This window comes from Grampus griseus (assembly GCF_964374135.1).
Source record: "Grampus griseus genome assembly, chromosome: 1".
In the NCBI taxonomy this organism is placed as follows: Eukaryota; Metazoa; Chordata; class Mammalia; order Artiodactyla; family Delphinidae; genus Grampus; species Grampus griseus.
In genome coordinates this window covers 26,775,012-26,798,395 of record NC_139017.1, presented here as the reverse complement: position 1 = coordinate 26,798,395, position 23,384 = coordinate 26,775,012, and the positions used below count along the sequence as shown (strand labels likewise).

General features: G+C 42.2%; 1 protein-coding gene across 1 annotated transcript in view; it reads left to right on the top strand.

Annotated features, from left to right (window-relative positions):
• Positions 1 to 23,384, top strand: part of SPMIP3 (sperm microtubule inner protein 3) — a gene marked incomplete at both ends in the record, with an annotated part of 32,120 nt that overhangs the window by 7,602 nt on the left and 1,134 nt on the right. Inside the window, 2 exon segments of the mRNA XM_082659369.1 lie at positions 9,586 to 9,703; positions 9,707 to 9,758. Coding sequence (XP_082515495.1) covers positions 9,586 to 9,703; positions 9,707 to 9,758 — 170 coding nt within the window.

Genomic DNA, 23,384 nt, shown 5'->3' with positions numbered 1-23,384 from the left:
AACTTGTTTATGGTTTCCTTTGCTGTGAAAAAGATTTTAAGTTTCATTAGGTAGGTCCCATTTCTTTATTTTTGTTTTTATGTTCATTTCTCTAGGAGGTGGGTCAAAAAGGATCTTGCTGTGATTTGTGTCATAGAGTGTTCTGCCTATGTTTTCCTCTAAGAGTTTGATATTGTCTGGCCTTACATTTAGGTCTTTAATCCATTTTGAGTTTATTTTTGTGTATGGTGTTAGGGAGTGTTCTAATTTCATTCTTTTATATGTAGCTGTCCAGTTTTCCCAGCACCAATTATTGAAGAGGCTGTCTTTTCTCCATTGTATATTCTTCCCTCTTTTATCAAAGATAAGGTGACCATAAGTGCATGGGTTTATCTCTGGGCTTTCTATCCTGTTCCATTGATCTATATTTCTCTTTTTGTGCCAGTGCCATACTGTCTTGATTACTGTAGCTTTGCAGCATAGTCTGAAGTCAGGGAGCCTGATTTCTCCAGCTCCATTTTTATTTCTCAAGATTGCTTTGACTATTGGGGGTCTTTTGTGTTTCCATACAAATTGTGAAATTTTTTGTTCTAGTTCTGTGAAAAATGTCATTGGTAGTTTGATAAGGATTGCATTGAATCTGTAGATTGTTTTAGGTAGTATAGTCATTTCCACAATGTTGATTCTTCCAGTCCAAGAACATGGTATATCTCTCCATCTATTTGTATCATATTTAATTTCTTTCATCAATGTCATAGTTTTCTGCATACAGGTCTTTTGTCTCCTTAGGTAGGTTTATTCCTAGGTATTTTATTCTTTTTGTTGCAATGGTAAATGTGAGTGTTTCCTTAATTTCTCTTTCAGATTTTTCATCATTAGTGTATAGGAATGCGAGAGATTTCTGTGAATTAATTTTGTATCTTGCTACTTTACCGAATTCATTGATTAGCTCAAGTAGTTTTCTGGTAGCATCTTTAGGAGTCTCTATGTATAGTATCATGTCATCTGCAAACAGTGACAGCATCACTCTTCTTTTCTGATTTGGATTCCTTTTATTTCTTTTACTTCTCTGATTGCTGTGGCTAAAACTTCCAAAACTGTTGAATAATAGTGCTGAGAGTGGACAATCTTGTCTTGTTGCTGATCTTAGTGGAAATGGTTTCAGTTTTTCACCATTGAGAACGACGTTGGTTATGGGTTTGTAATATATAGCCTTTATTATGTTGAGGTAAGTTCACTCTATGCCTACTTTCTGGAGGGTTTCTATCATAGATTGGTGGTGAATTTGTTGAAAGTTTTTTCTGCATCTATTGAGATGATCATATGGTTTTTCTCCTTCAATTTGTTAATATGGTGTATCACATTGATTGATTTGTGTATATAGAAGAACCCTTGCATTCCTGGGATAAATACCAATTGATCATGATGTATGATCCTTTTAATATATTGTTGGATTCTGTTTGCTAGTATTTGTTGAGGATTTTTGCAACTGGGTTCATCATTGTTATTGGCCTGTAGTTTTCTTTCTTTGTGATATATTTGTTTGGTTTTGGTATCAAGGTGATGGTGGCCTCGTTGAATGAGTTTGGGAGTGTTCCTCCCTCTGCTATATTTTGGAAGGGTTTGAGAAGGATAGGTGTTAGCTCCTCTCTAAATGTTTGATAGAATTCTCCTGTGTAGCCATCTGGTCCTGGGCTTTTGTTTGTTGGAAAATTTTTAATCACAGTCTCATTTTCAGTGTTTGTGATTGATCTCTTTATATTTTCTATTTCTTCCTGGTTCAGTCTCATAAGGTTGTGCTTTGCTAAGAATTTGTCCATTTCTTCCAGGTTGTCCATTTTATTGGCATATAATTGCTTGTAATAATCTCTCATGATCCTTTGTATTTCTGCAGTGTCAGTTGTTAGTTCTCCTTTTTCATTTCTAATTCTATTGATTTGAGTTTTCTCCCTTTTTTTCTTGATGAGTCTGGCTAATGGTTTATCAATTTTGTTTATCTACTCAAAGAACAAACTTTTAGTTTTATTGATCTTTGCTATCGTTTCCTTCATTTCTTTTTCACTTATTTCTGATCTGATCTTTATGATTTCTTCCCTTCCACTAACTTTGGGGGTTTTTTGTTCTTCTTTCTCTAGTTGCTTTAGGTGTAATGTTAAGTTGTTTATTTGAGATGTTTCTTGAGGTCGGATTGTATTGTTATAAACTTCCCTCTTAGAACTGCTTTTGCTGCATCCCATAAGTTTTGGGTCATTGTGTTTTCATTGTCATGTTTCTAGGTATTTTTTTGATTTCCTCTTTGATTTCTTCAGTGTACTCTCGATTATTAAGTAGTGTATTGTTTACCCTCCATGTGTTTGTATTTTTTACAGATTTTTTCCTGTAACTAATACCTAGTCTCATAGTGTTGTGGTTGGAAAAGATACTTGATCAATTTCAATTTTCTTAAGTTTACTGAGGTTTCATTTGGGACCCAAGATATGATCTATCCTGGAGAATGTTCCATGAGCACTTGAGAAGAAAGTGTATTCTGCTGTTTTTGGATGGAATGTCCTGTAAATATCAATTAACTCCATCTTGTTTAATGTATCACTTAAACCTTGTGTTTCCTTATTTATTTTCTTTCTGGATGATGTGTCCATTGGTGAAAGTGGGGTGTTAAAGTCCCCTACTATGATTATGTTACTGTCGATTTCCCCTTTTATGGTTGTTAGCATTTGCCTTATGTATTGAGGTGCTCCTATGTTGGAGCACCTCAGTGCTCCAGCAATTGTTGTATCTTCTTCTTGGATTGACCCCTTGATCATTATCTAGTGTCCTTCTTTGTCTTTTGTGATAGTCTTTATTTTAAAGTCTATTTTGTCTAATATGAGAGTTGCTACTCCAGCTTTCTTTTGATTTCCATTTGCATGGAATATCTTTTTCCATCCCCTCACTTTCAGTCTGTATGTGTCCCTAGGTCTGAAGTGGGTCTCTTGTAGACAGCATATATACAGGTCTTGTTTTTGTATCCATTCAGCCAGTCGATGTCTTTGGATGGGAGCATTTAAACCATTTACATTTAAGGTAGTTATCAATATGTATGTTCCTATTACCATTTTCTTAATTGTTTTGGGTTTGTTATTGTAGGTCTTTTCCTTCTCTTGTGTTTTCTGCCTAGAGAAGTTCCTTTAGCATTTGTTGTAAAGCTGGTTTGGTGGTGCTGAATTTTCTTAGCTTTTGCTTGTCTGTAAAGTTTTTAATTTCTCCATCAAATCTGAATGAGATCCTTGCTGGGTAGAGTAATCTTAGTTGTAGGTTTTTCCCTTTCATCACTTTAAATATGTCCTGCCACTCTCTTGTGGCTTACAGAGTTTCTGCTGAAAGATCAGCTGTTAACCTTATGAGGATTCCTTTGTATGTTATTTGTTGTTTTACCCCCTTGCTGCTTTTAATATTTTTTATTTGTTTTTAATTTTTGATATTTTGATTAATATGTGTCTTGGCGTGTTTCTCCTTGGATTTCTCCTGTATGGGACTCTCTGTGCTTCCTGAACTTCATTGACTATTTCCTTTCCCATATTAGGGAAGTTTTCAACTATAATCTCTTCAAATATTTTCTCAGTCCCTTTCTTTTTCTCTTCAACTTCTGAGACCCCTATAATTCAAATGTTTGTGTGTTTGATGTTGTCCCAGAGACCTCTGAGACTGTCCTCAATTCTTTTCATTCTTTTTCCTTTATTCTTCTCTGCGGTAGTTATTTCCACTATTTTATCTTCCAGATCACTTATCTGTTCTTATGCTTCAGTTATTCTGCTATTGACTCCTTCCAGAGAATTTTTAATTTCATTTATTGTGTTGTTCATCATTGTTTATTTGCTCTTTAGTTCTTCTAGGTCTTTGTTAAATGTTTCATGTATTTTCTCCATCCTATTTCCAAGATTTTGGATCATCTTTACTATCATTACTCTGAATTCTTTTTAAGGTAGACTGCCTATTTCCTCTTCATTTGTTTGGTTTGGTGGGGTTTTACCCTGCTCCTTCATCTGCTGCATATTTCTCTGTCTTCTCATTTTGCTTAACTTACTGTGTTTGGGGTCTCCTTTTAACAGGCTGCAGGTTCGTAGTTCCCTTTGTTTTTGGTGTCTGCCCCTATTGGCTAAGGTTGGTTCAGTAGGTTGTGTAGGCTTCCTGGTAGAGGGGACTGGTTCCTGTGTTCTGGTGGATGAGGCTGGATCTTGTCTTTCTGGTGGACAGGACCGCGTCGGGTGGTGTGTTTTAGGGTATCTGTGACCTTATTATGATTTTAGGCAGCCTCTCTGCTAATGGATGGGGTTGTGTTCCTGTCTTGGTAGTTGTTTGGCATGGGCTGTCCAGCACTGGAGCTTGCTGGTCATTGAGCCGAGCTGGGTCTTAGCGTTGAGATGGAGATCTCTGGGAGAGCTTTCTTTGTTTGATATTACCTGGAGCCAGGAAGTCTCTGGTGGACCAATGTCCTCTACTCGGCTCTCCCACCTCAGAGAGACAGGCCTGACACCTGACCAGAACATCAAGACCCTGTCAGCCACACTGCTCAGAAGAAAAGGGAGTAAGAAAGAAAGAAAGAAAGAAAGCAGGAAGGAAAGAAGGAAAGAAAGAAGGAAAGAAGGAAAAAAAAGAAAGAAAAGAGAGAGAAAGAGAGAAAAGAAAATTATTAAATTAAAAAATTATTAAAAAGTAATAAAGAAAGAAGAGAGCAATCAAACCAAAAAACAAATCCACCAATGATAACAAGCACTAAAAGCCATACTAAAAAAAAAAAAAAAAAAAAAACAGAAAGACAGAATTCTAAGACAAATGGTAAAAGCAAATCTATACAGACAAAATCACACAAAGCATACACATACACACTCACAAAAAGAAAAAGGAAAAAAATATACGTATCTATATATTAAACAAGAAAGGAAGAGAGCAACCAAATCTATAAACAAATCTACCAATGATAGTAATCTCTAAATACTAAACTAAGATAAACATAAAACCAGAAACATATTAGATGCAGAAAGCAAACCCCAAGCCTACAGTTGCTCCCAAAGTCCACCACCTCAATTTTGGAATGACTCGTTGTCTATTCAGGTATTCCAGAGATGCAGGGTACATCAAGTTGATTGTGGAGATTTAATCCGCTGCTCCTGAGGCTGCTGGGAGAGATTTCCCTTTCTCTTCTTTGTTTGCACAGCTGCTCAGGTTCAGCTTTGGATTTGGCCCTGCCTCTGCATGTAGGTCACCTGAGAGCATCTATTCCTTGCTCAGACAGGACAAGGTTAAAGGAGCAGCTGATTAGGGGGCTCTGGCTCACTGAGGCTGGGGGGAAGGGAGGGGTAGGGGATTCATGGCAAGCTTGCGGCGGCAGATGCCAGCGTGACATTTTACCAGCCTGAGGCACGCCATGTGCTCTCCTGGGGAAGTTGTCCCTGGATCACAGGACCCTGGCAGTGGTGGGCTGCACAGCCTCCTGGGAAGGGAGGTATGGATAGTGGCCTGTGCTTGCACACAGGCTTCTTGGTGGCTGCAGCAGCAGCCTTAGCATCTCGTGCCCGTCTCTGGTGTCTGTGCTGATAGCCGTGGCTCGCGCCCATCTCTGGAGCTCGTTGAGGCAGTGCTCTGAATCCTCTCTCTTCGTGCACCCCAAAACAATGGTTTCTTGCCTCTTAGGCCGTCCTAAGTTTTTTTCTGGACTCCCTCCCAGCTAGCTGTGATGCACTAGCCCCCTTCAGGCTGTGTTCACATGGCCAACTCCAGTCCTCTCCCTAGGATCCGACCTCCGAAGCCCGAGACTCAGCTCCCAGCCCCCACCTGCCCCGGCAGGTGAGCAGACAAGCCTCTCAGGCTGGTGAGTGCTGGTCAGCACTGATCCTCTATGCAGGAATCTCTCCACTTTGCCCTCTGCACCCCTGTTGCACTCTCCTCTGTAGCTCCAAACCTTCCACGCCCGCCACCCCCCATCTCCACCAGTGAAGGGACTTCCTAGTGTGCGGAAACTTTTCCTCCTTTACAGCTCCCTCCCAGAGGTGCATGTCCCATCCCTATTCTTTTGCCTCTGATTTTTATTTTGCCCTACCCAGGTACATGGGGAGTTTCTTGCCTTTTGGGAAGCCTGAGGTCTTCTTCCAGCATTCAGTAGGTGTTCTGTAGGAGTTGTTTCACATGTAGATGTATTTCTGATGTATTTGTAGGGAGGAAGGTGAGCTCCACGTCTTACTCCTCCACCATCTTGAAGGTCTCTCCAGGCTTTTCTTCTTTTTTAGGCTGAATAGTATTTCATGGTATATACATATATATACACACACACAATGAATACTCTTATATTTAATTAATATAATTATTATATTTAATATTGATTAATTATAATTAATATTAATAATTATATTAATATATCATATATAGTCCACATATTTTTTATCTATTCATTTGTCAATGGACACTTAGGTTGTTTCAATGTGTTGCTCATTGTAAATAATGCTGCAATGAACATGGGAGTGCAGATATCTTTTTGAGATAGTGATTTTGTTTCCTTTGGATAAATACCCAGAAGTGGAATTGCTGGATCATATGGTGGTTCTATTTTTAGTTTTTTGAGGAACTTCCATACTGTTTTCCATAGTGCCTGTAACCAATTTACATTCCCACCAACAGTGCAGGAGGATTTCTTTTTCTCCACATCCTTGCTAACACTTGCTATTTGTAGTCTTTTGTGTGTGTGTGTGTGTGGTACATGGGCCTCTCACTGTTGTGGCCTCTCCCATTGTGGAGCACAGGCTCCAGACGCGCAGGCTCAGCGGCCATGGCTCACGGGCCCAGCCGCTCCGCGGCATGTGGGATCTTCCCGGACTGGGGCACGAACCTGTGTCCCCTCCATTGGCAGGCGGACCCTCAACCACTGCACCACCAGGGAAGCCCTATTTGTAGTCTTTTTGATGATAGCCACTCTGACAGGTGTGAGGTGATATCTCACTGTGGTTTTGATTTGCATTTTTCTAATGATTAGTGATACTGAGCACATTTTCATGTACCTGTTGGCCATCTACAAGTCTTTTGTGGAAAAAAAAAAGTCTATTCAGTCCCTCTGCCAATTTTTTAATTGAATAGGTTTTTTGGTTTGTTTTGTATTCCTTTTGGGGTTTTTTGTTGTTGTTATTTAGTAGTATGAATTCTTTACATATTTTGGATATTAACTCCTTATCAGATATATAGTTGATAATTATTTTTTCCCATTCTGTAGGTTGCTGTTTCATTTTGTTGATGGTTTCCTTTGCTGTGAAGAAGCTTTTTAGTTTGATGTTTATTTATTTTTGTTTTTGTTGCCTGTTTTTGGTGTCAAATCCAAAAAATCATTGCCAACGCTGATGTCAAAATCTTACTCCCTGTGTTTTCTTCTAAGGGTTTTATGATTTCAGGTCTTACATTAAAATCTTTAACTCATTTTGTGAATGGTATAAGATAGGGATCTGGTTTCATTCTGTTGAATGTGGCTGTCCAATTTTTCCAGCACACTTTACTGAAGAGACTATTCTTTTCCAATTGTATGCTTTGGCTCGTTTGTCATAAATTAATTGACTGTATATGCTTTGGTTTATTTATGGGCTCACTATTCTGTTCCATTAATCTATGTGTCCATTTATATGCCAATACTATACTATTTTTGATTATTATAGCTTTGTAATACAGTTTAAAATCAGGAAATGTGATACCTCCAGCCTTGTTCTTCTTCCTCAGGACTGCTTTGGCTATCTGGGGTCTTTGGTGATTCCATATAAATTTTAGAATTGTTTGTTTGATTTCTATGAAAATATGCCATTGGAATTTTGATAGGCATTGCATTGAATCTGTAGATTGCTTTGATAGTGTGGAAATTTTTACAATATTAATACTTCCAATGTATGAGCATGGAATATCTTTCCATTTATTTGTGTTTTCTTCCATTTCTTTCATCAGTGTCTTATATCTACAGTATACAGGTCTTTCACCTCCTTGGTTAAATTTATTTCTGAGTACTTTGTTGTTTTGATGAAATTGAAAATGGGATTGTTTTCTTAATTTCTCTGCCAGATAATTCATTTTTAGTGTATAGAAGAAACACAATAGATATCTTTATATTAATTTTGTATCCTGCAAATTTACTGAATTTATTTATTAGTTCTAACAGCTATTTGATAACATTTTTAGGGTTTTTTATATATAAGATCATGTGATCTGCAAATAAATGCAGTTTTATTTCTTCCTTTCCTATTTGGATGCGTTTTATTTCTTTTTCTTGCCTAATTACTCTGGATAGGACTTTCAATACTATGTTGAATAAAAGTGGAGACAGTGGACATCCTTGTCTGGTTCCTGATCTTAGAGGAAAAGCATGTCATCATTGAGTATGATGTGCGCTGTGGGCTTGTCATATATGGCCTTTATTATGTTGGAGTATGTTCCCTCTATACCCATTCTGTTGAAAGTTTTAATCATAAATGGATGCTGAATTTTGTCAAATGCTTCTTGTGTATCTGTCAAAATGATAACATGAATTTTCTCTTTTATTCTGTTAATGTGGTGTATCACATTGATTGATTTGTGGATGTTGAACCATCCTTGTATCCCTGGAACAAACCCCACTTGATCATGTTGTATGAGCCTTTTAATGTTTTGTTGAATTCTGTTTGCTAATATTTTGTTGATTGAAACCATTTTTTGTATAACAGCTTTATTGAGATAATTCATACCATACAATTCATCCATTTAAAGTGTACAATTCAGTTGAAATCTTTCTTTAAATATAATATATTGTGGACTTTTTTTCCATTTCAAATATTATAATTCTACAGCATCACTTTAATGGTGGCATGGTATTTCTGTATATCTCTGTATCATTGTCTAAATAATTCCCTATCTTTTTCCACATGAAAGTTGTTTCCACTCCTTTTATTATCATAAAAATAGTTTGACAAGCATTCTTAGAGCTAAGTCTTTGTTGATATTCCTAAATTCTGGGTTTCTAGGACAAAATATATACACAGTTTAAAGGTTTAATACATATCACCAAAGTCTTCTCAAACAAGTTGCAAAGTGAATGTATATTCCCACAAGTATGTGAAGATATTCCACCACTACATTTTGATTCTTCTTTACCTTTACCTTCATAGGGTTCTCATCTGAGTGGAGGGTACAAGAAGGTTGTAACCAATTTCAGGTTCATCAAACACCAATATGCACCATAATGGTTAGTCTGGTCAAAAGAAAGCATTAGTTCCTTGAGGGAACCAAATATCTATAGAAAAGTTACATTGCAAAAGGGCATTGGGAAGATCTGGAGTATGGGAAGTAGCCATGCGTAGGCAGATCCAGAGGAAGTTTTGATGCAGGTCACCTTCTGTGACCTGTGATTGGGAAGGAGGAGGGATATTAAAGGGAAGAACAGGGGTCTGGAATCCTTGAACCATCTACCGATAATTTTGCTAGGGCTAGCCTTGGAGTTATGGAGTCTTGCCAATACTATCTTGGTAGTCTCCTGGCCACTTTTAGGGAATGGATTTCAGCTGATGAGAAAGTGGAATGCTTTTCTTCTACTGGATGGGTATTCAGCAAGCTGTTTTTATTTTCATTTAGACCTCTCATAGACTTGGAAATTCCACCTAAGAGAAAAAGTCAGTATCAGCCTCAATTAGACCAACAAACTCTCATTCAATACATTTGTTTTCGAAGACATTCAAAGCCTGCCAAGCCATGATATAAAGAAACTACGTACCAAAGAGACTATTCTTTGCCATTTTACAAGATGGGTAAGTCAGATCAAGTGTTCTTACTCTCTGAGAGCAAAACCTTGCCTGGGCCACAGATAAGCATCTCCCATGGGCTTGCCATCTCAGGGAGTATGTCTGGGACCAGTCACGTTGTGGGGGAGGGGGATGCGTGTGTGTCTGGGTGCAGGAAGAAGGATTTAGAGAGCTGCCCCCAGACCGCTTCCTCCTTTTCTCCTCCCCTAGCTCCTTGTACAGGAGACTTTAAGACTGAAAATTCATAAATGTCCTTGGTAGGAAGCAAACTTGAGTCTGACCACTCCTCAGAGCACTTTATCACTTGACAAATTTGTTATTGTGCCTAAACATATTGTTAGAGGAATTTTTCCCCCTCATTCTCCTATTTTAAATGGATTTCTGACAATTATTTGATAACTGGAGGTGTGTTTCAAAAATTCTAAATTCCCTATGTAGTATTTCTCCATGCTGCAGCCTATGTGAGAGTACTGAGGGGCCGAGGCCCCCCACAGATATGACCCTGGGGGGTACACATGGACATGACCTGAAACATTACCTGTATTTCTATAGTCACTGACACTTGGATTTTAGTCACGGAATGGATTCCTTTGTTGACAGACTTTCTAAATGAGTAAACCCCAATATTTCTGAGGCTCTGACAGTGTAGCAGGCACATATTTTGTTCTTCTAACAGCTCTCTGAGGTAAATGCTATTATTTCTTGGTCACTGTAAACAGTGACCAAGTTGCAGAGAAAGAAAACTAGTAGAAGGATGGTGGGGAGGAATGGGAAGAATCTGCCCTCCTTCTTGTCTCTCCTGAGAAAAGAGCTGCAGCCTGGATGGGATGCCAGAGCAGGGCTGGGACTCAGGTCCTGAGGGGACAGAAAATGACAGCAATCAGAAAGAGTGGGAACCCAGCAGGACCAGGCAGATCTTGGGGAGTTGAGCCAGGCATAGGGGTGGTAATGGATGAAGCTGGGATTGGGGCCAGAGATTGACTGGAGGAGTGTGGGATAAGGGCAAACCTGGCTTCTGGGGGGTGTGAGAGAATGTTGGAGCCTGAGAAGAGAGTGAGCTGAGGGAATGGGGAGGAGGGTGAGAGCTGAGATTAAGTCATTTGGAGGAGGGTGGTAGGAGTTAGGGTCCCACAGGCAGGGGACCTTAGGAGGCTTATGTTGTTGGTTTTTTGTCACATCTTTATTGGAGTATAATTGCTTTATAATGTTGTTAGTTTCTGCTGTATAACAAAGTGAATCAGCTATACGTATACATATATCCCCATATCCCCTCCCTCTTGTAGGAAGGTCATGTTAAAGGGAGCCAGCCGTGGGGTGGGGGGCACTGCCGGGGCTGAGGAGAGCTTGGAAAGAAGGGGTGGTCCGGAAGTGTTAGTGGGGCTCCTGTCCCTGTAGAACAGCCGAAGCAGTTTCTTGAGACTGAGTGTGAAATCTGTTTTCCTTTGTATGAGGGACTCTAGGTGGCCTCTAGTTTCCAAAGTGATAGTAAACACTTCTTTACAATTCCTCTGCTATGCGGAAGTCTTGTCAGGCAGACACAAAAGGTTTCTCCCTTGCTTATTTTAGAAGACAATTCCTAATTCTTTCCAAACCTATAGAACAAAGTTAACGTCTAGCAAAGCAAATACCTGGGCTAGGTGCCATGGGAGGAGGTAAAAGTCCAGACTATGAGCTCAGCATCAGGGAGCTCACAAGCTAATTGGGAAGATGAGGCAACAGTCAACCTATCACAGAGTGATTAAGTACCAAGTAGAGCAGCAGGAGTTCAAAGATGAGGTCACTGGGGCCTAGAAGAGCCAGGAAGGCAGCATGCACTAGTGGGGACTAAGCTCGGTCTTGACAGATGAGATGTGCATGGGAAAGAAGAAACAGGGCGACACACCAGAGGCAGCGGATGAGAAGAAGTTTGGGAGGTGTGTGAGGTCTGGGAGAGCAGCGGGGAATCCAGCTATGAGGACCTGGCTGACTGGGCAAGGCAGAACTAGGAAGTGGGAAGGAAAATGTGGACAGTCAGAGGAGCTGCAGGAGTCTGGAAGGTTGAATTTGGACAATCAGAGCCGTTGTAGGATCAGAGTCCAGGGAGAAACCCAGTCAGCTTCAGAGGATGTTAGTCTGTCAGGCTGCTTAGCATGGATGGGAGAAGACACAACTGGCAGGTGAGAAGAGCAGCTGGGAGGCCATGGCAGAACCGCGGGATGGAGTAGTGAGAGGCAGTGAACAGAATCCAGACCTTGGAGGGCTACAGGACTGGCAGATTCTAGCTGCGTGCTGTTGGGCAAGACACTTGACTTTTCTGAACCTTTTTGTGTCTGTAAAATAGAGACTCAAGTCTACGTTTTAGGATACTTGCTAGAATTGAAAATATCTGTCATGTGCCCAAAACTGTGCTAAGTGATTTACTCATACATGTGTCACACTCAGGGTTGCAGTGAGTTGTATTGCCCCCATGAAGTAGGTATTGTTATTAACCTCATTTAGCAGAAGAGGAAACGGAGGCTTAGAGACTTAGAAACCTACTCAAGCAAGCAACTGGTAAGTCATCAGTCTAGGTCATGTCTGGAGATGTCACACTCCCAGACCTTGCTCTTAAAGTGAACTGAGGAAGTTTCCTGGGAAATGGGAAGAAAACTCATGTGGCAAAGCATCAGGAGAGAGAAACGACAGTACTGGTAGAGAATTCACAGGAGAGAAATTAAAGCTAATCGCACAGCCTCCCACTTCTACTGCAAGATTGTTGGTGCCTCTGATAGAAATAATGGTTTTAGGCAGAAGAAGTGTCAAGTTGGGATCTGTATACAATTGAAAATATGGTACTGGAAAGTGTAGGCTAGGCAACACGAGAAGACAGAATTGGCTAGTGCCCTATTTAGTGAGGTTTGAAGCCTGACTAATTCAAGAGAAAATTTATGTTGAAATATTCATTGCTCCATTCATTGACTCATTGACTGTGTGTATGTTAGTTATCCATTGTGCAGAAACAAATCATTCCAAAACTTAGTGACTTAAAACATCAGTGATGATGCTTTTTATCTCTCATGGTTTTGGTGGGTTAGGATTTGAGAACTGCTCGGGTGGGCAGTTCTGGCTTAGAGTCTTTCTCAAGGTAACATTCAGTGTCAGTGAGCGCTTCATCCTCTGAAGGCTCAGCTGGGGCTACAGCACCCACCCTCAAGGTGACTCACTCACATGGTTGTCAGGTGTGACTACTCACAGGGTTGTCACAGGCTGGTTGGGGACTGAGGCCTCAATGCTTTTCCAGGTGGGCCTTTCCAGGCTGAGCGTCCTGATGGCATGGCAGTTAGCTTCCCCTAGAATGAGTAATCTGAGATAAAGTTGGGAACTGCAATGCCTTTTATGGCTTAGGTTCAAAAGTCTTAGGTTCAAAAGTCACACAACACTCAGCCCTGAAGCAGTGTGGGAGGAAAGGACCCAAGGCACGGATACCAGGGGGTGAGAATCACTGGGGTCCATCTTGGAAGCTGGCAATCATAAGATGATTCAGTCATTGATTGAGCACCCAGTACAAACTAGACACTGTGCTGTCTGCTGGGGATACAGTGACCGGGATAGACAAGACATCTGCTTTCATGGAGCTGACATTCTGGTGGGGAATATGGAGCATAATGGAGTGCTTCTTTTTTTTTTTTTTTTCAATTTTAGATTGTAGTAGTGCTATAAGGGAAGTAAACAGAGTGATGAGTGTAGCCAGGGGATGTTACTTTTAATAGTGCAGTCAGGGAAAACCCCTATGCAGTTTTCGCTGAGTCCTGCAAAATAAGAAAAAATAATGTAAAGAGCATTTCAGGAAAAAGGAACAGTAAGTGCTGAAGCCTGAAAGCTGGAAAGGGCTTGGCATGTTTGAGGAACAGAAAGGAGGCCAGTGTAGTTTGGTGGGTAGTCAGTGAGGGTGAGAGTGGTAAGATGTTTGGATTCTACTCCAAGAACAATGGAAAGACTTGGAATAATTTTGAACAGAGGAGTGGCATATCATTTGTATTTTAAAAAGATCAGTCTGCCTGCCATTAAGACACTGTTTGGAGAGGAACAAGAGGGAGGGTTTGCAGACCAGTGAGGAAACTGTTTAGTAGTTGAGACCAGAGGTGAAGGTGGTTCAGACCAGCAGCGAAGATGAAAAGGGACAAATGGGTTCCAGAGATATTTTGGAGCTTACATCAAGTGAACTCACTGATAGATTTGATGTCAAGCACATTTTCATTCATTCATACATATTCCTTCAGTAACTAATTTGAGAGCCTAACTATATGCCAATCAGTGTGCAAGGTTTCATCAACACCATGTGAAGCAGAAATAGATACAAAGTTTCTACATTCAAGGAGCTTCGGTGGGGAACCAGCATAGAAATAAGCATAAAATTTCACCTGTCATACATCCTATGAAGCAGAATTTATGTGGTGCTATAGGAGCATATAACAGGTCAGAGAAATGATAAGTTGAGAGCTGAAAGATGAGCTAAAAGTTAACTAGGCAAGGAACAGGGGAAGAGCTTCACAGAGAGTACAGCATATGCAAAGGCACTGTGGTAAGAGTATGACATGTTTGAAGAACTAAAACAAAAAAAATGAGTGTGGGGGCTTCCCTGGTGGCGCAGTGGTTGAGAGTCCGCCTGCTGATGCAGGGGACGTGGGTTCGTGCCCCGGTCCGGGAAGATCCCACATGCCGCAGGGCGGCTAGGCCCGTGAGCCATGGCTGCTGAGCCTGCGCGTCCGGAGCCTGTGCTCAGCAATGGGAGAGGCCACAACAGTGAGAGGCCCACGTACCAAAAAAAAAAAAAAAAAAAAATGAGTTTTTTGGAGGCCAGAAGTCAAGAAGGATATGGCTAAGGAGATGGCAAGGTCAGAACAAGGCGGGCTTTACAGGCCATTTTCAGGTTTGGGGCTTCTAGCCTGAGATTAATGGGAAACATTTGAAAAGTTTTAAAGAGGGTGGAGGTGACACGATTAAAATTGCATTTTGAAAAGATGACTCCAACTGTGAGGAAGAAAAAGGGGGCGGGATGGGGAGTAGAGTAGGGCAAAGATTGAATATAAAGGGTCAGGAGGCAATTGCAGGGGTTAGGCTGACAGTTTTTAACCTCAGCTACATCACTTCTAAAACTCCAGATGCCCAGGATATACCCAATACCAATTAAGTCAGAATCTCCTGGTGGGAGGGAGAAGGTCCCAGGCATCAATAATTTATAAAACTTCCAGATAATTCCATTGTGCAGCCAAGTTAGGAACCAGTGCTATAGGCAACTGATGATGGGAGGAAGTGATACCGACCAGGGTTCTTGGCCTTCCCCAATCAGTAGAAATTGACTAGAGGCCAGACCAGAAATTCAGGCAAGGCTTTATTGGGGCTCCTGTGCCCACCGGCCACAGGAGGGACCAAAAACAAGTAACACATTCCCTTGCTGGTTCCCCAACGGGGTGCGCGAGCTAGTTCCTTATATGGGGTGAGGGTAGGGGTGTGTCCAGGGGGGCTGCAGGTGTGGCTTAGGTGTTTTTCCCACCCCTTTGGTGGTGGTGTGTGCAGGGGGCATGTCCAATACCCTGCTTTTGCTCTCGGCTCTTCAGAAGTGGCAGTTGGATTTTTTTTGGTCTCTTTGTATCTTGTTGTCCATAATTTGCCCCAACTGTGCCTGCACGCAGTCATTTTTAGCCCCTTATAGTCCCTTTGTATTTTGTTGCTTGGGGAGAAGTTCGTCCAGGTGCAAGCACTGCAGCAAAGAGTGCCAGGTTCCAGCTTGTCTCACTTCCCCCTGAGAGACTCTACACGCTTATTCTTTTTTTTTTTAAATCAATTTATTTATTTTATTTTTGGCTGCACTGGGTCTTCGTCACTGGGCGCGGGCTCTCTCTAGCTGCAGTGAGCAGGGGCTACTCTTCACGGCAATGGGCGGGCTTCTCATTGCGGTGGACTCTCTTGTTGCGGAACACAGGCTCTAGGCGGGAGATTCAGTAGTTGTGGCTCATGGGATCTAGAGCGCAGGCTCGGTAGTTGTGGCTCACGGGCTTAGTTGCTCCACGGCATGTGGGATCTTCCCTGACCAGGGCTCAAACCCATGTCCCCTGCATTGGCAGGTGGATTCTTAACGACTGCGCCACCAGGGAAGCCCTACACTTTTATTCTTAAGGGGTAAGGGGCTGAAGTTCTCTTCTGAAATTTCTTCCTGCTGGACAGGGGCCGCAGACCCTAGCCTACCCTAGAGGTGTATGAGTCCCTCACTGACTGTCCCAAGGACCTGTAGGGACCTGGGCCACTCTCTGCTGGAATGGTTTGAATTTCTTGAGCCATCATGAGACTTACCTCAAACTGTTGGAGCCTAGAAGACACAAATTTAACCAAAAGGTTAAACAAACCAGGGCTAAAAAGGAGGAGAACAACAATAGCCATTAAAGGATTTAGAAAGGAAAGGAACCAGATTAACTTTGGGAGGGTTTCCTTAACTGTTGACCACACAGGGGAGGCTATGTCATCCCTGCCAAGAAGCCATTCTGTTTGGGTGTATACTTTGTTAACCTCAGGGTTAAAGTTTAACATGTTGCTCTATTTTTAGAATGGAGGTTCTGGACCTGTTGGTCCCAGCTCTCCTTCTTGAACCACAAATTCTTAGTCACAGGTTTACAACAGCAGGGAAGACAACAGAGTAGTAGATAAAATATAGCATAAATCAGTATGACTGAAAAGAAAAGGGTTATGAGAAAATGAAAACCTCCTGCCAGAAAGTTTTTTATACCTTGTGGAATCCAAGAGAACAACTAGATAAGCAGTTTTCAATGTCCCCGCCCATATTGAATAGCAAGAATTGGTGATTCATTGTCTGCTGAACCCAGGTGGCTTGTCGAATTTTCTCAATGTTGGTTTCTACCTGGGAAGAGGTGTTGACATATGTGCAAAACAAGAAGTATTGGCAATTGCACATACCCCTCTTTGTTCTGCCAATAGATGATCGAGGGCCAATAGATGATTGAGGGTCAAGTACCACCTTGGGCAGGGACTCTAGATCCCTCCCCAGATGGAGAGAATCATGTAGTCCTTTAATAATTTTCCACTGCTCAAAAAGGGATATGAGTAGTTTTTCACGTATGTGCCACCAGCCATCTGTTCTCTTAGTTCTCCCTTTGTCTCGTACCCTGGTCTCCTTAGAAGTTGAGTATCTAGGTATAGCGTTAGAAGGGGTAAGGGATGGGATTAAAGCCATTTCTGTTCTGGGCATCAGGGCTGTTTCTATGCCTCCCAATCTGCCCTGTTGTTCCCTTGGGTAATTTGAGATTTTTCCTTTTGGTGCCCGCGGCAGTGAATGACTGCTACTAGTTTTGGTTTTGAGCCGCTTCTATGAGATGTAAAATCTTAGCTCCATATTTCACAGGGGAGTTTTTTGCATTTAAAGTCCTCTTCTTTCCAGATAGCTGCCTAGACATGTAAAACAAGGAAGGCATATTTTGAGTCTGTATATATGTTTATAATTTTTCCTTCCCCTAAGGTTAAGGATCAAGTTAGTTCTATTACCTCAGCCCTCTGGGCTGAGGTGTTAGGTGGCAAAGGTTTTGCTTCTGTAACGCTATAAACACTCACAATAGCATACCCTGTCCTACTGACTCCCTCTTTAATGAAACTACTGCCATCAGTAAATCATGCTTTCTCAGGGTTTTCTATGGCCTGGATTGTTAAATCAGGCCTACAGGCATAAACCAGGTCCAGGGTCTTAAGGCAGGAATGTGTTAGTTCTGGGCTTTCTGCGTAGCTTTCTGTGTAGCCGGGTTGAGGGTGTGGCAACTTTTGAGAGTTAGCTCTGGGGAGTCAAGGAGTAAAGCCTGGTACTTAGTAAGGTGGCCTCCAGTTAGCCAATGGTGGCCTTTAATCTCCAGTATCCCTTGTACTTGATGAGGGGTCTGGACTTCCAGCGGCTGTCCAAAGGTAAGCTTGCTAGCTTCTTCCACTAATAAAGCAGTGGCAGCTACCATCCAGAGGTAGCCAGGCCAACCTCGGGCGATGGAATCTAGTTGTTTGGAAACATAGCCTTTAGGCTGAGGGGCTTCTCCTAGCTTTTGTACAAGGAGCCCCCAGAGCTGTCCCCTGCTTTCCAGCTATGTACAAGGTAAATGGCTTTTTTGAATTAGGGAGACCCAGAGCAGGATCTCTGGTGAGGGCCTGTTTGATATTATTAAAAGCCTTTTCTTGTTTCCCCCGTCCAAAGTAATGGTTCTGTATCTGGGCCTTTAGTGGCTTCATATAGAGGCTTAGCCATTAGTCCAAATCCTGGGATCCAAATTCTGCAAAATCCTGCCATGCCTAAGGGAGTACAAAGATGTTTTTTTTGTCTTTGCAGCACTTAGGCCTAATATAGCTTGTTTTCTATCTGGAGATAACTGTTTACTTCCAGGGTTTATAATATATCCCAGATATTTAACTTGTTGTTGTTTTGAAATTTGTGCCTTTTTCTGGGATATCCTGTAACCCCAGGCCCCAAGGAAATTAAGGACTTCTGTGGTATTCTGATCTGAGGCCTCCATGGTGTGGCTGCATATTAATATATCATCCACATACTGTAGAATAGCTTCTTTTAGGTGTATTTCCCTTAGTTCTTTTCCTAGGGCCTGGGTGAACAATTGTGGACTATCCCAAAACCCCTGAGGCAATACTGTCCAGGTATATTGTTGCATTTGGCCCAAGTGAGGGTTGAAGGCAAACAGATCCTGTAATGAGGGATGAACTGGGATGCAAAAGCAGGCATCCTTGAGGTCAAGCACAGTAAACCATTTGGCATCTCCAGGTTTCTGGACTATATATTGTAAGGACTGTCTACAAGGGGATGTATAGGGACCACTGCATCGTTTACTGCTCTAAGGTCTTGTTCCATTCAATATTCCCCATCTGGCTTAACAACTGGCAGAATAGGGGTTTTGCATGGAGGCTGACAGGGCAGTAAGAGGCCATGTTTTAAGAATTTATTTATGAGGGTCGCAAACCCTTTTTTGCTTCCAACTTTATGTGATAGTACTTTCTCTTGTTAGGATGAGCGACTTCTGGCTTAAGGCTAATTTTTATAGGTTGGGCATTTATAGCCTTCCCAGGGATTCCTTTGTCCCAAACTGCAGGGTTTAGTGTAGAATATGGCTGGGAATTAGAGCCCTGTTCTTCCAGCTGATTTGTCTTAGAGCCAAGAAAAGGGGCTGCTGGGGGTCTCCTAATTGTAATATGGCTCCAAGGGAGGCCAGAAGGTCTCTCCCCTGTAGTGGGGTAGGACACTCAAGCCCAACTGAAAAGCTGCAGGAGATCAAATGCTGTTCACATTGGCAAGTGAGAGGCCCAGTAAAGTAATGGGTGTGAGACTTTCTGTCAACACCAGTCACTGTACAGCTTTTAGAGGAGAGAAGTCCAGTGTGAGAGATCAGGACAGAGTAAGTGGCTCCCGTGTCAATTAAAAAATTGATTTTCTTACCTGCCATGTTAAGGACCACCAAGGCCCCTCAAAGGAGATAGACATCTTGTGAAGGGGAGCTGCCAGAACCCCCGGGCCACCTCAGTCATCCAGCATGGCCGTATTGGGAGTGGAAGTCCCCGCTTCGCCTTTGGGATAGGAGAAAGTCTCACGTCCAATGACCTGTTTGTTTACAGACTGCGCATGGACCAGGGGCCTTTTTTTTTTTTGGCACTCCTGGGCCCAGTGGTCAGTTGACTTACATTTGAAGTGTTCCCCCTTGCGGGATGGATGGTTAAACTTCCTTGGCCCCTTTAGGTTGCCTTGAGGTTACATGGCATGACAGACAGCAACAGCTATCAGTTTAGCATGAGCCCTGGCCTGCCTGTTTTCACCTTGGGTTCTCTCTTCTTCCTCAGCTTGATCTCGATTATTAAGTACCCCAAAGGCCACCTCTAGGAGTTGGGGCCTAGGGGTTTGTGGGCCTAATTGTAGCTTCTGGAGTTTCCGCCTAATATCAGGAGCATACTGGCTGATAAAACGTTGTCCCAGCAGGGATTGACCCTTGGGAATGGACAGCTCAATATTAGTAAATTTTCTAAAAGCCTCCATAAGCCGTCCCTGAAAGAGGGCTGGATTTTCTTTTTCTTCTTGGGTCACTCTTTTAACCTTTTCATAGTTAATTGGCTTTTTTTTTTTTTTAATTTATTTATTTTTGGCTGTGTTGGGTCTTCGTTTCTGTGCGAGGGCTTTCTCCAGTTCTGGCGAGCGGGGGCCACTCTTCATCGCGGTGCGTGGGCCTCTCACTGTTGCAGCCTCTCCCGTTGCGGAGCACAGGCTCCAGACGCGCAAGCTCAGTAGTTGTGGCTCACGGGCTTAGTCTCCACGGCACGTGGGATCTTCCCAGACCAGGGCTCGAACCCGTGTCCCCTGCATTGGCAGGCAGACTGCCAACCACTGCGCCACTAGGGAAGCCCTTAACTGGCTTTTTGATATACTTTCTCATCCCTTCTAATACCCATTGGATCATGTGATTTCTGGCTTCTGTTCCCTCCCAGGAATTATCATTCTAATGGGGCTCCTGATTTGGGAATGCATCTCCTCCCATAACAAAAAGTTCGTGTTGGTCCCCGGCAAGCTGGTCAGTGCGCCCCTGGGCTGCTGCCCAAATTCTCTGTTTCGCCTCAGGGGTACAGCAAGTAGATAGGACTATCTGGACATCCTTCCAAGTTAAATCAAAGGCCAGAGTTAGGGCCTGAAACCCTTCAGCAAACCTTGACTAGGGTCTTCAGAAAATCAGCCAGTCTCTGTTTGCATTGGGCTAAGTCAGTTAAAGAGAAGGGCACATGTATTCTGATTGTCCCTTCACCTTTTGCCACTTCCCTAAGAGAGCATATTTTTCCTGATCCTGGGTGCTAGGAAGCTCCACTGTGAGTTACCTCAGAGGGACTAGTCTCTCCTTTCTGGGGTAATGGAGCATATAAAGGGACATAGGGAGGTGGAGTTTGGGATTTGCCAGAGGGATCTGGAAAAGTAGGTGCCTCTGGGGAAGTAGGTGGCTCTGGAGAAGCAGTGGAGACTTGGTTTCCCCCCTGAGAACTGGGGAAGATTAGAAGGGGATCATCTAAAATGTTGGGAGTGTTTTCTGATTCCCCAGGCTTTTGATTACAGGAGCCACATAGAGCAGGGGTTTTGGTAAAGGACCATGAAGGCTCGAACATAGGGAACCTCAGTTCATTTTTCCATCTTGCAACAGTAAAGATCCAATTGCAAGATGATATTGTAATTTAGAGACCCATTTTCAGGCCATTTTTATCCATCCCCACAACTTATATAAAGGCCAGGCAGTGTTACAGTAAAGTAAGTTTCCCCCTTTTTAGCCCATCTAGTTTTTAAAATTTCCAGTTTTTAAGAATACATTCCAGAGGTGTTTCTTCCAGCTTAGAAGAGGGTCCTTCCATGTTGAGTAACCTGCAACCAAGAAAGAGCACTCCTAGATATGAAGTCTGGTGTCCTGGAGACATTTTACCAGGAGGCCTTTGTCAGAAGGGGGTTGGAGTGTCTTCCAAATTCCCTTCTTACCTAATGGGATTTTGAGCATCCTCTACTTTCCCATCAATTCCTAACCAGACATCTCTGGTCGACCCTGTCCCTCATGCAAGGGCTCAGTGCCAGCACGTTGCCAGGGCTCTCCTTGAGGGGGATCTGTTATCTATAAATCTTATGTCTTATAACAAGTTTCCCTAGGTTGGGGTGTATTCCTCAAGAATGAGCTTCTATAAAGCCTAGGATGTGGGCTGCTTGGAAGTGGCCAGCCCAATAGGTAGTCTGTAACAAGGTCTGGGCTGCCAAGGCCTGGAGTGAAGGGGGTCCTAGAGGTGCAAAAAGGAACTCCTGGAGGAATTGGAGTTGGGCGTAATGAAAAATGCCACAGGAGTCAGGACCTGAGGGCCTAGAGGTGGGAGTATTCCCATAGGGGATTTCTGGACATACAGTAAGGCGAGAGACTAGACAGCAGAAGAACCCAAAACCCTTTCCCCTACCTGTTTGGTGGTTACGATAAAACTGGGGAGAGCCTGATGATTCCATTTGACACGGGCAACAGCGAGTTTGGACAACGTTTCCCATGTAATTTAACATACCAGTTGAACCCAATTAGTTTAGGATCTCTCTTTGGGTTGCTCCAAGGGCCATTGGAAGCACCCCAAAGTTAGCTGGAGGTCAAAAGAACTTGATATTTGGGAAGTCTGTCAAAAATTTCAAAAAGTTTTAAAACAGCCACTCAGATAGAATCATAGGTCACCATGAAAAAATTATTCCTTGAGCTAAGGTGAAAGAAAAGATTGCAAAAGTAAATACAGATCACTTAAAGGCACAGAAACTCACACAATCTGTTATCAAAAGCAGCATTCCAGGAAAACTTTGCTCTCTTATGAGAGAGAGAAACCAAATCCAGTCTTGCATCCACCTACTCTTAATAAAATCCATTTACCTAACTGAATTTAATCCAACCTTAGAAAATCCTGAGCACATACAAAATTCTCTTCTCAGTGTTCCTTTTCCACAAACCTTCTGCAAATTTCTGTAGCCATATTTTGTCCCTTATTTTTTCCCATTCAGAAACAACCAGCTCTAGGACAAAATCATCCTTTTTTCCTTTCAACAAAATATATTTCCACTCCTCATACCTTCTTTTCTGAAAACACACATCCTATTTTCCTTAAGCCACCATGAACTGTCTTTTACATTAGCGTTCTATAGATTGGTAGAGAACATCTCAAGGTGGCACCAAACATCTTTAGTTTCTCTCTCACAAGAAGACAAAAGTAGGTAAAGTTAGACATGTTTAACAATTAATGTTCCAAAATTTTATCTTATCTGAAATGGCCTGGATATTCAATGAATTCTTAACATTTAACTTAATTTTGTTTCAAGTTACCAAAATTTGGAGAGACTATTTTAGATGGACATTACCAAAACATAATTATTCCTATAGAGTTTAACAAAAAGCTCTTATCTCAGTTACATTTACTTAAAAGTTTAATCATATCAGGTTATTTTCCCTGTTGACAAATTTCATAACAGAAACAATATGCGTTTATTGACTTTCAATAGCCCTAGGTACAATGAAAGTATTGTGCTTAATGTTGATGTCTCTAAAGACAGGTCTGTATTAATTAAGACCACAAGCTTAAGCTAGCTCTAATACCAAATATTAATTCAATATTAAATATTTCCCAGATCACATGAACCTGAAATGTATTCTAGTGAGCTTCTTTTATATTTCTGAGAATGCATATAAGCACTCAATTTCTTTTAAGCAAATTAAATACAGCTCATTTACAAGTTAATTTTTACATAAAGACAGACAGAACCAGAGATCTCACAGTTTTTCTGCTTGAATTTAAAATGCCTCTTTTTTTTTTTTTTTTTCCTCAGTCTGGAGAACTACAGATGGATCAGGTAGTTCCTGAGAGCCCAGGCAGAATAGTTACATTGCAAAGGCAGAAGAGAGATGCAAGCTCCTCTCCGTTTTTTTTTGTTTGTTTGTTTGTTTGTTTTTTGCGGTACGCGGGCCTCTCACTGTTGTGGCCTCTCCCGTTGCGGAGCACAGGCTCCGGACGCGCAGGCTCAGCGGCCATGGCTCACGTGCCCAGCCGCTCTGCGGCATGTGGGATCTTCCCGGACCGGGACACGAACCCGCGTCC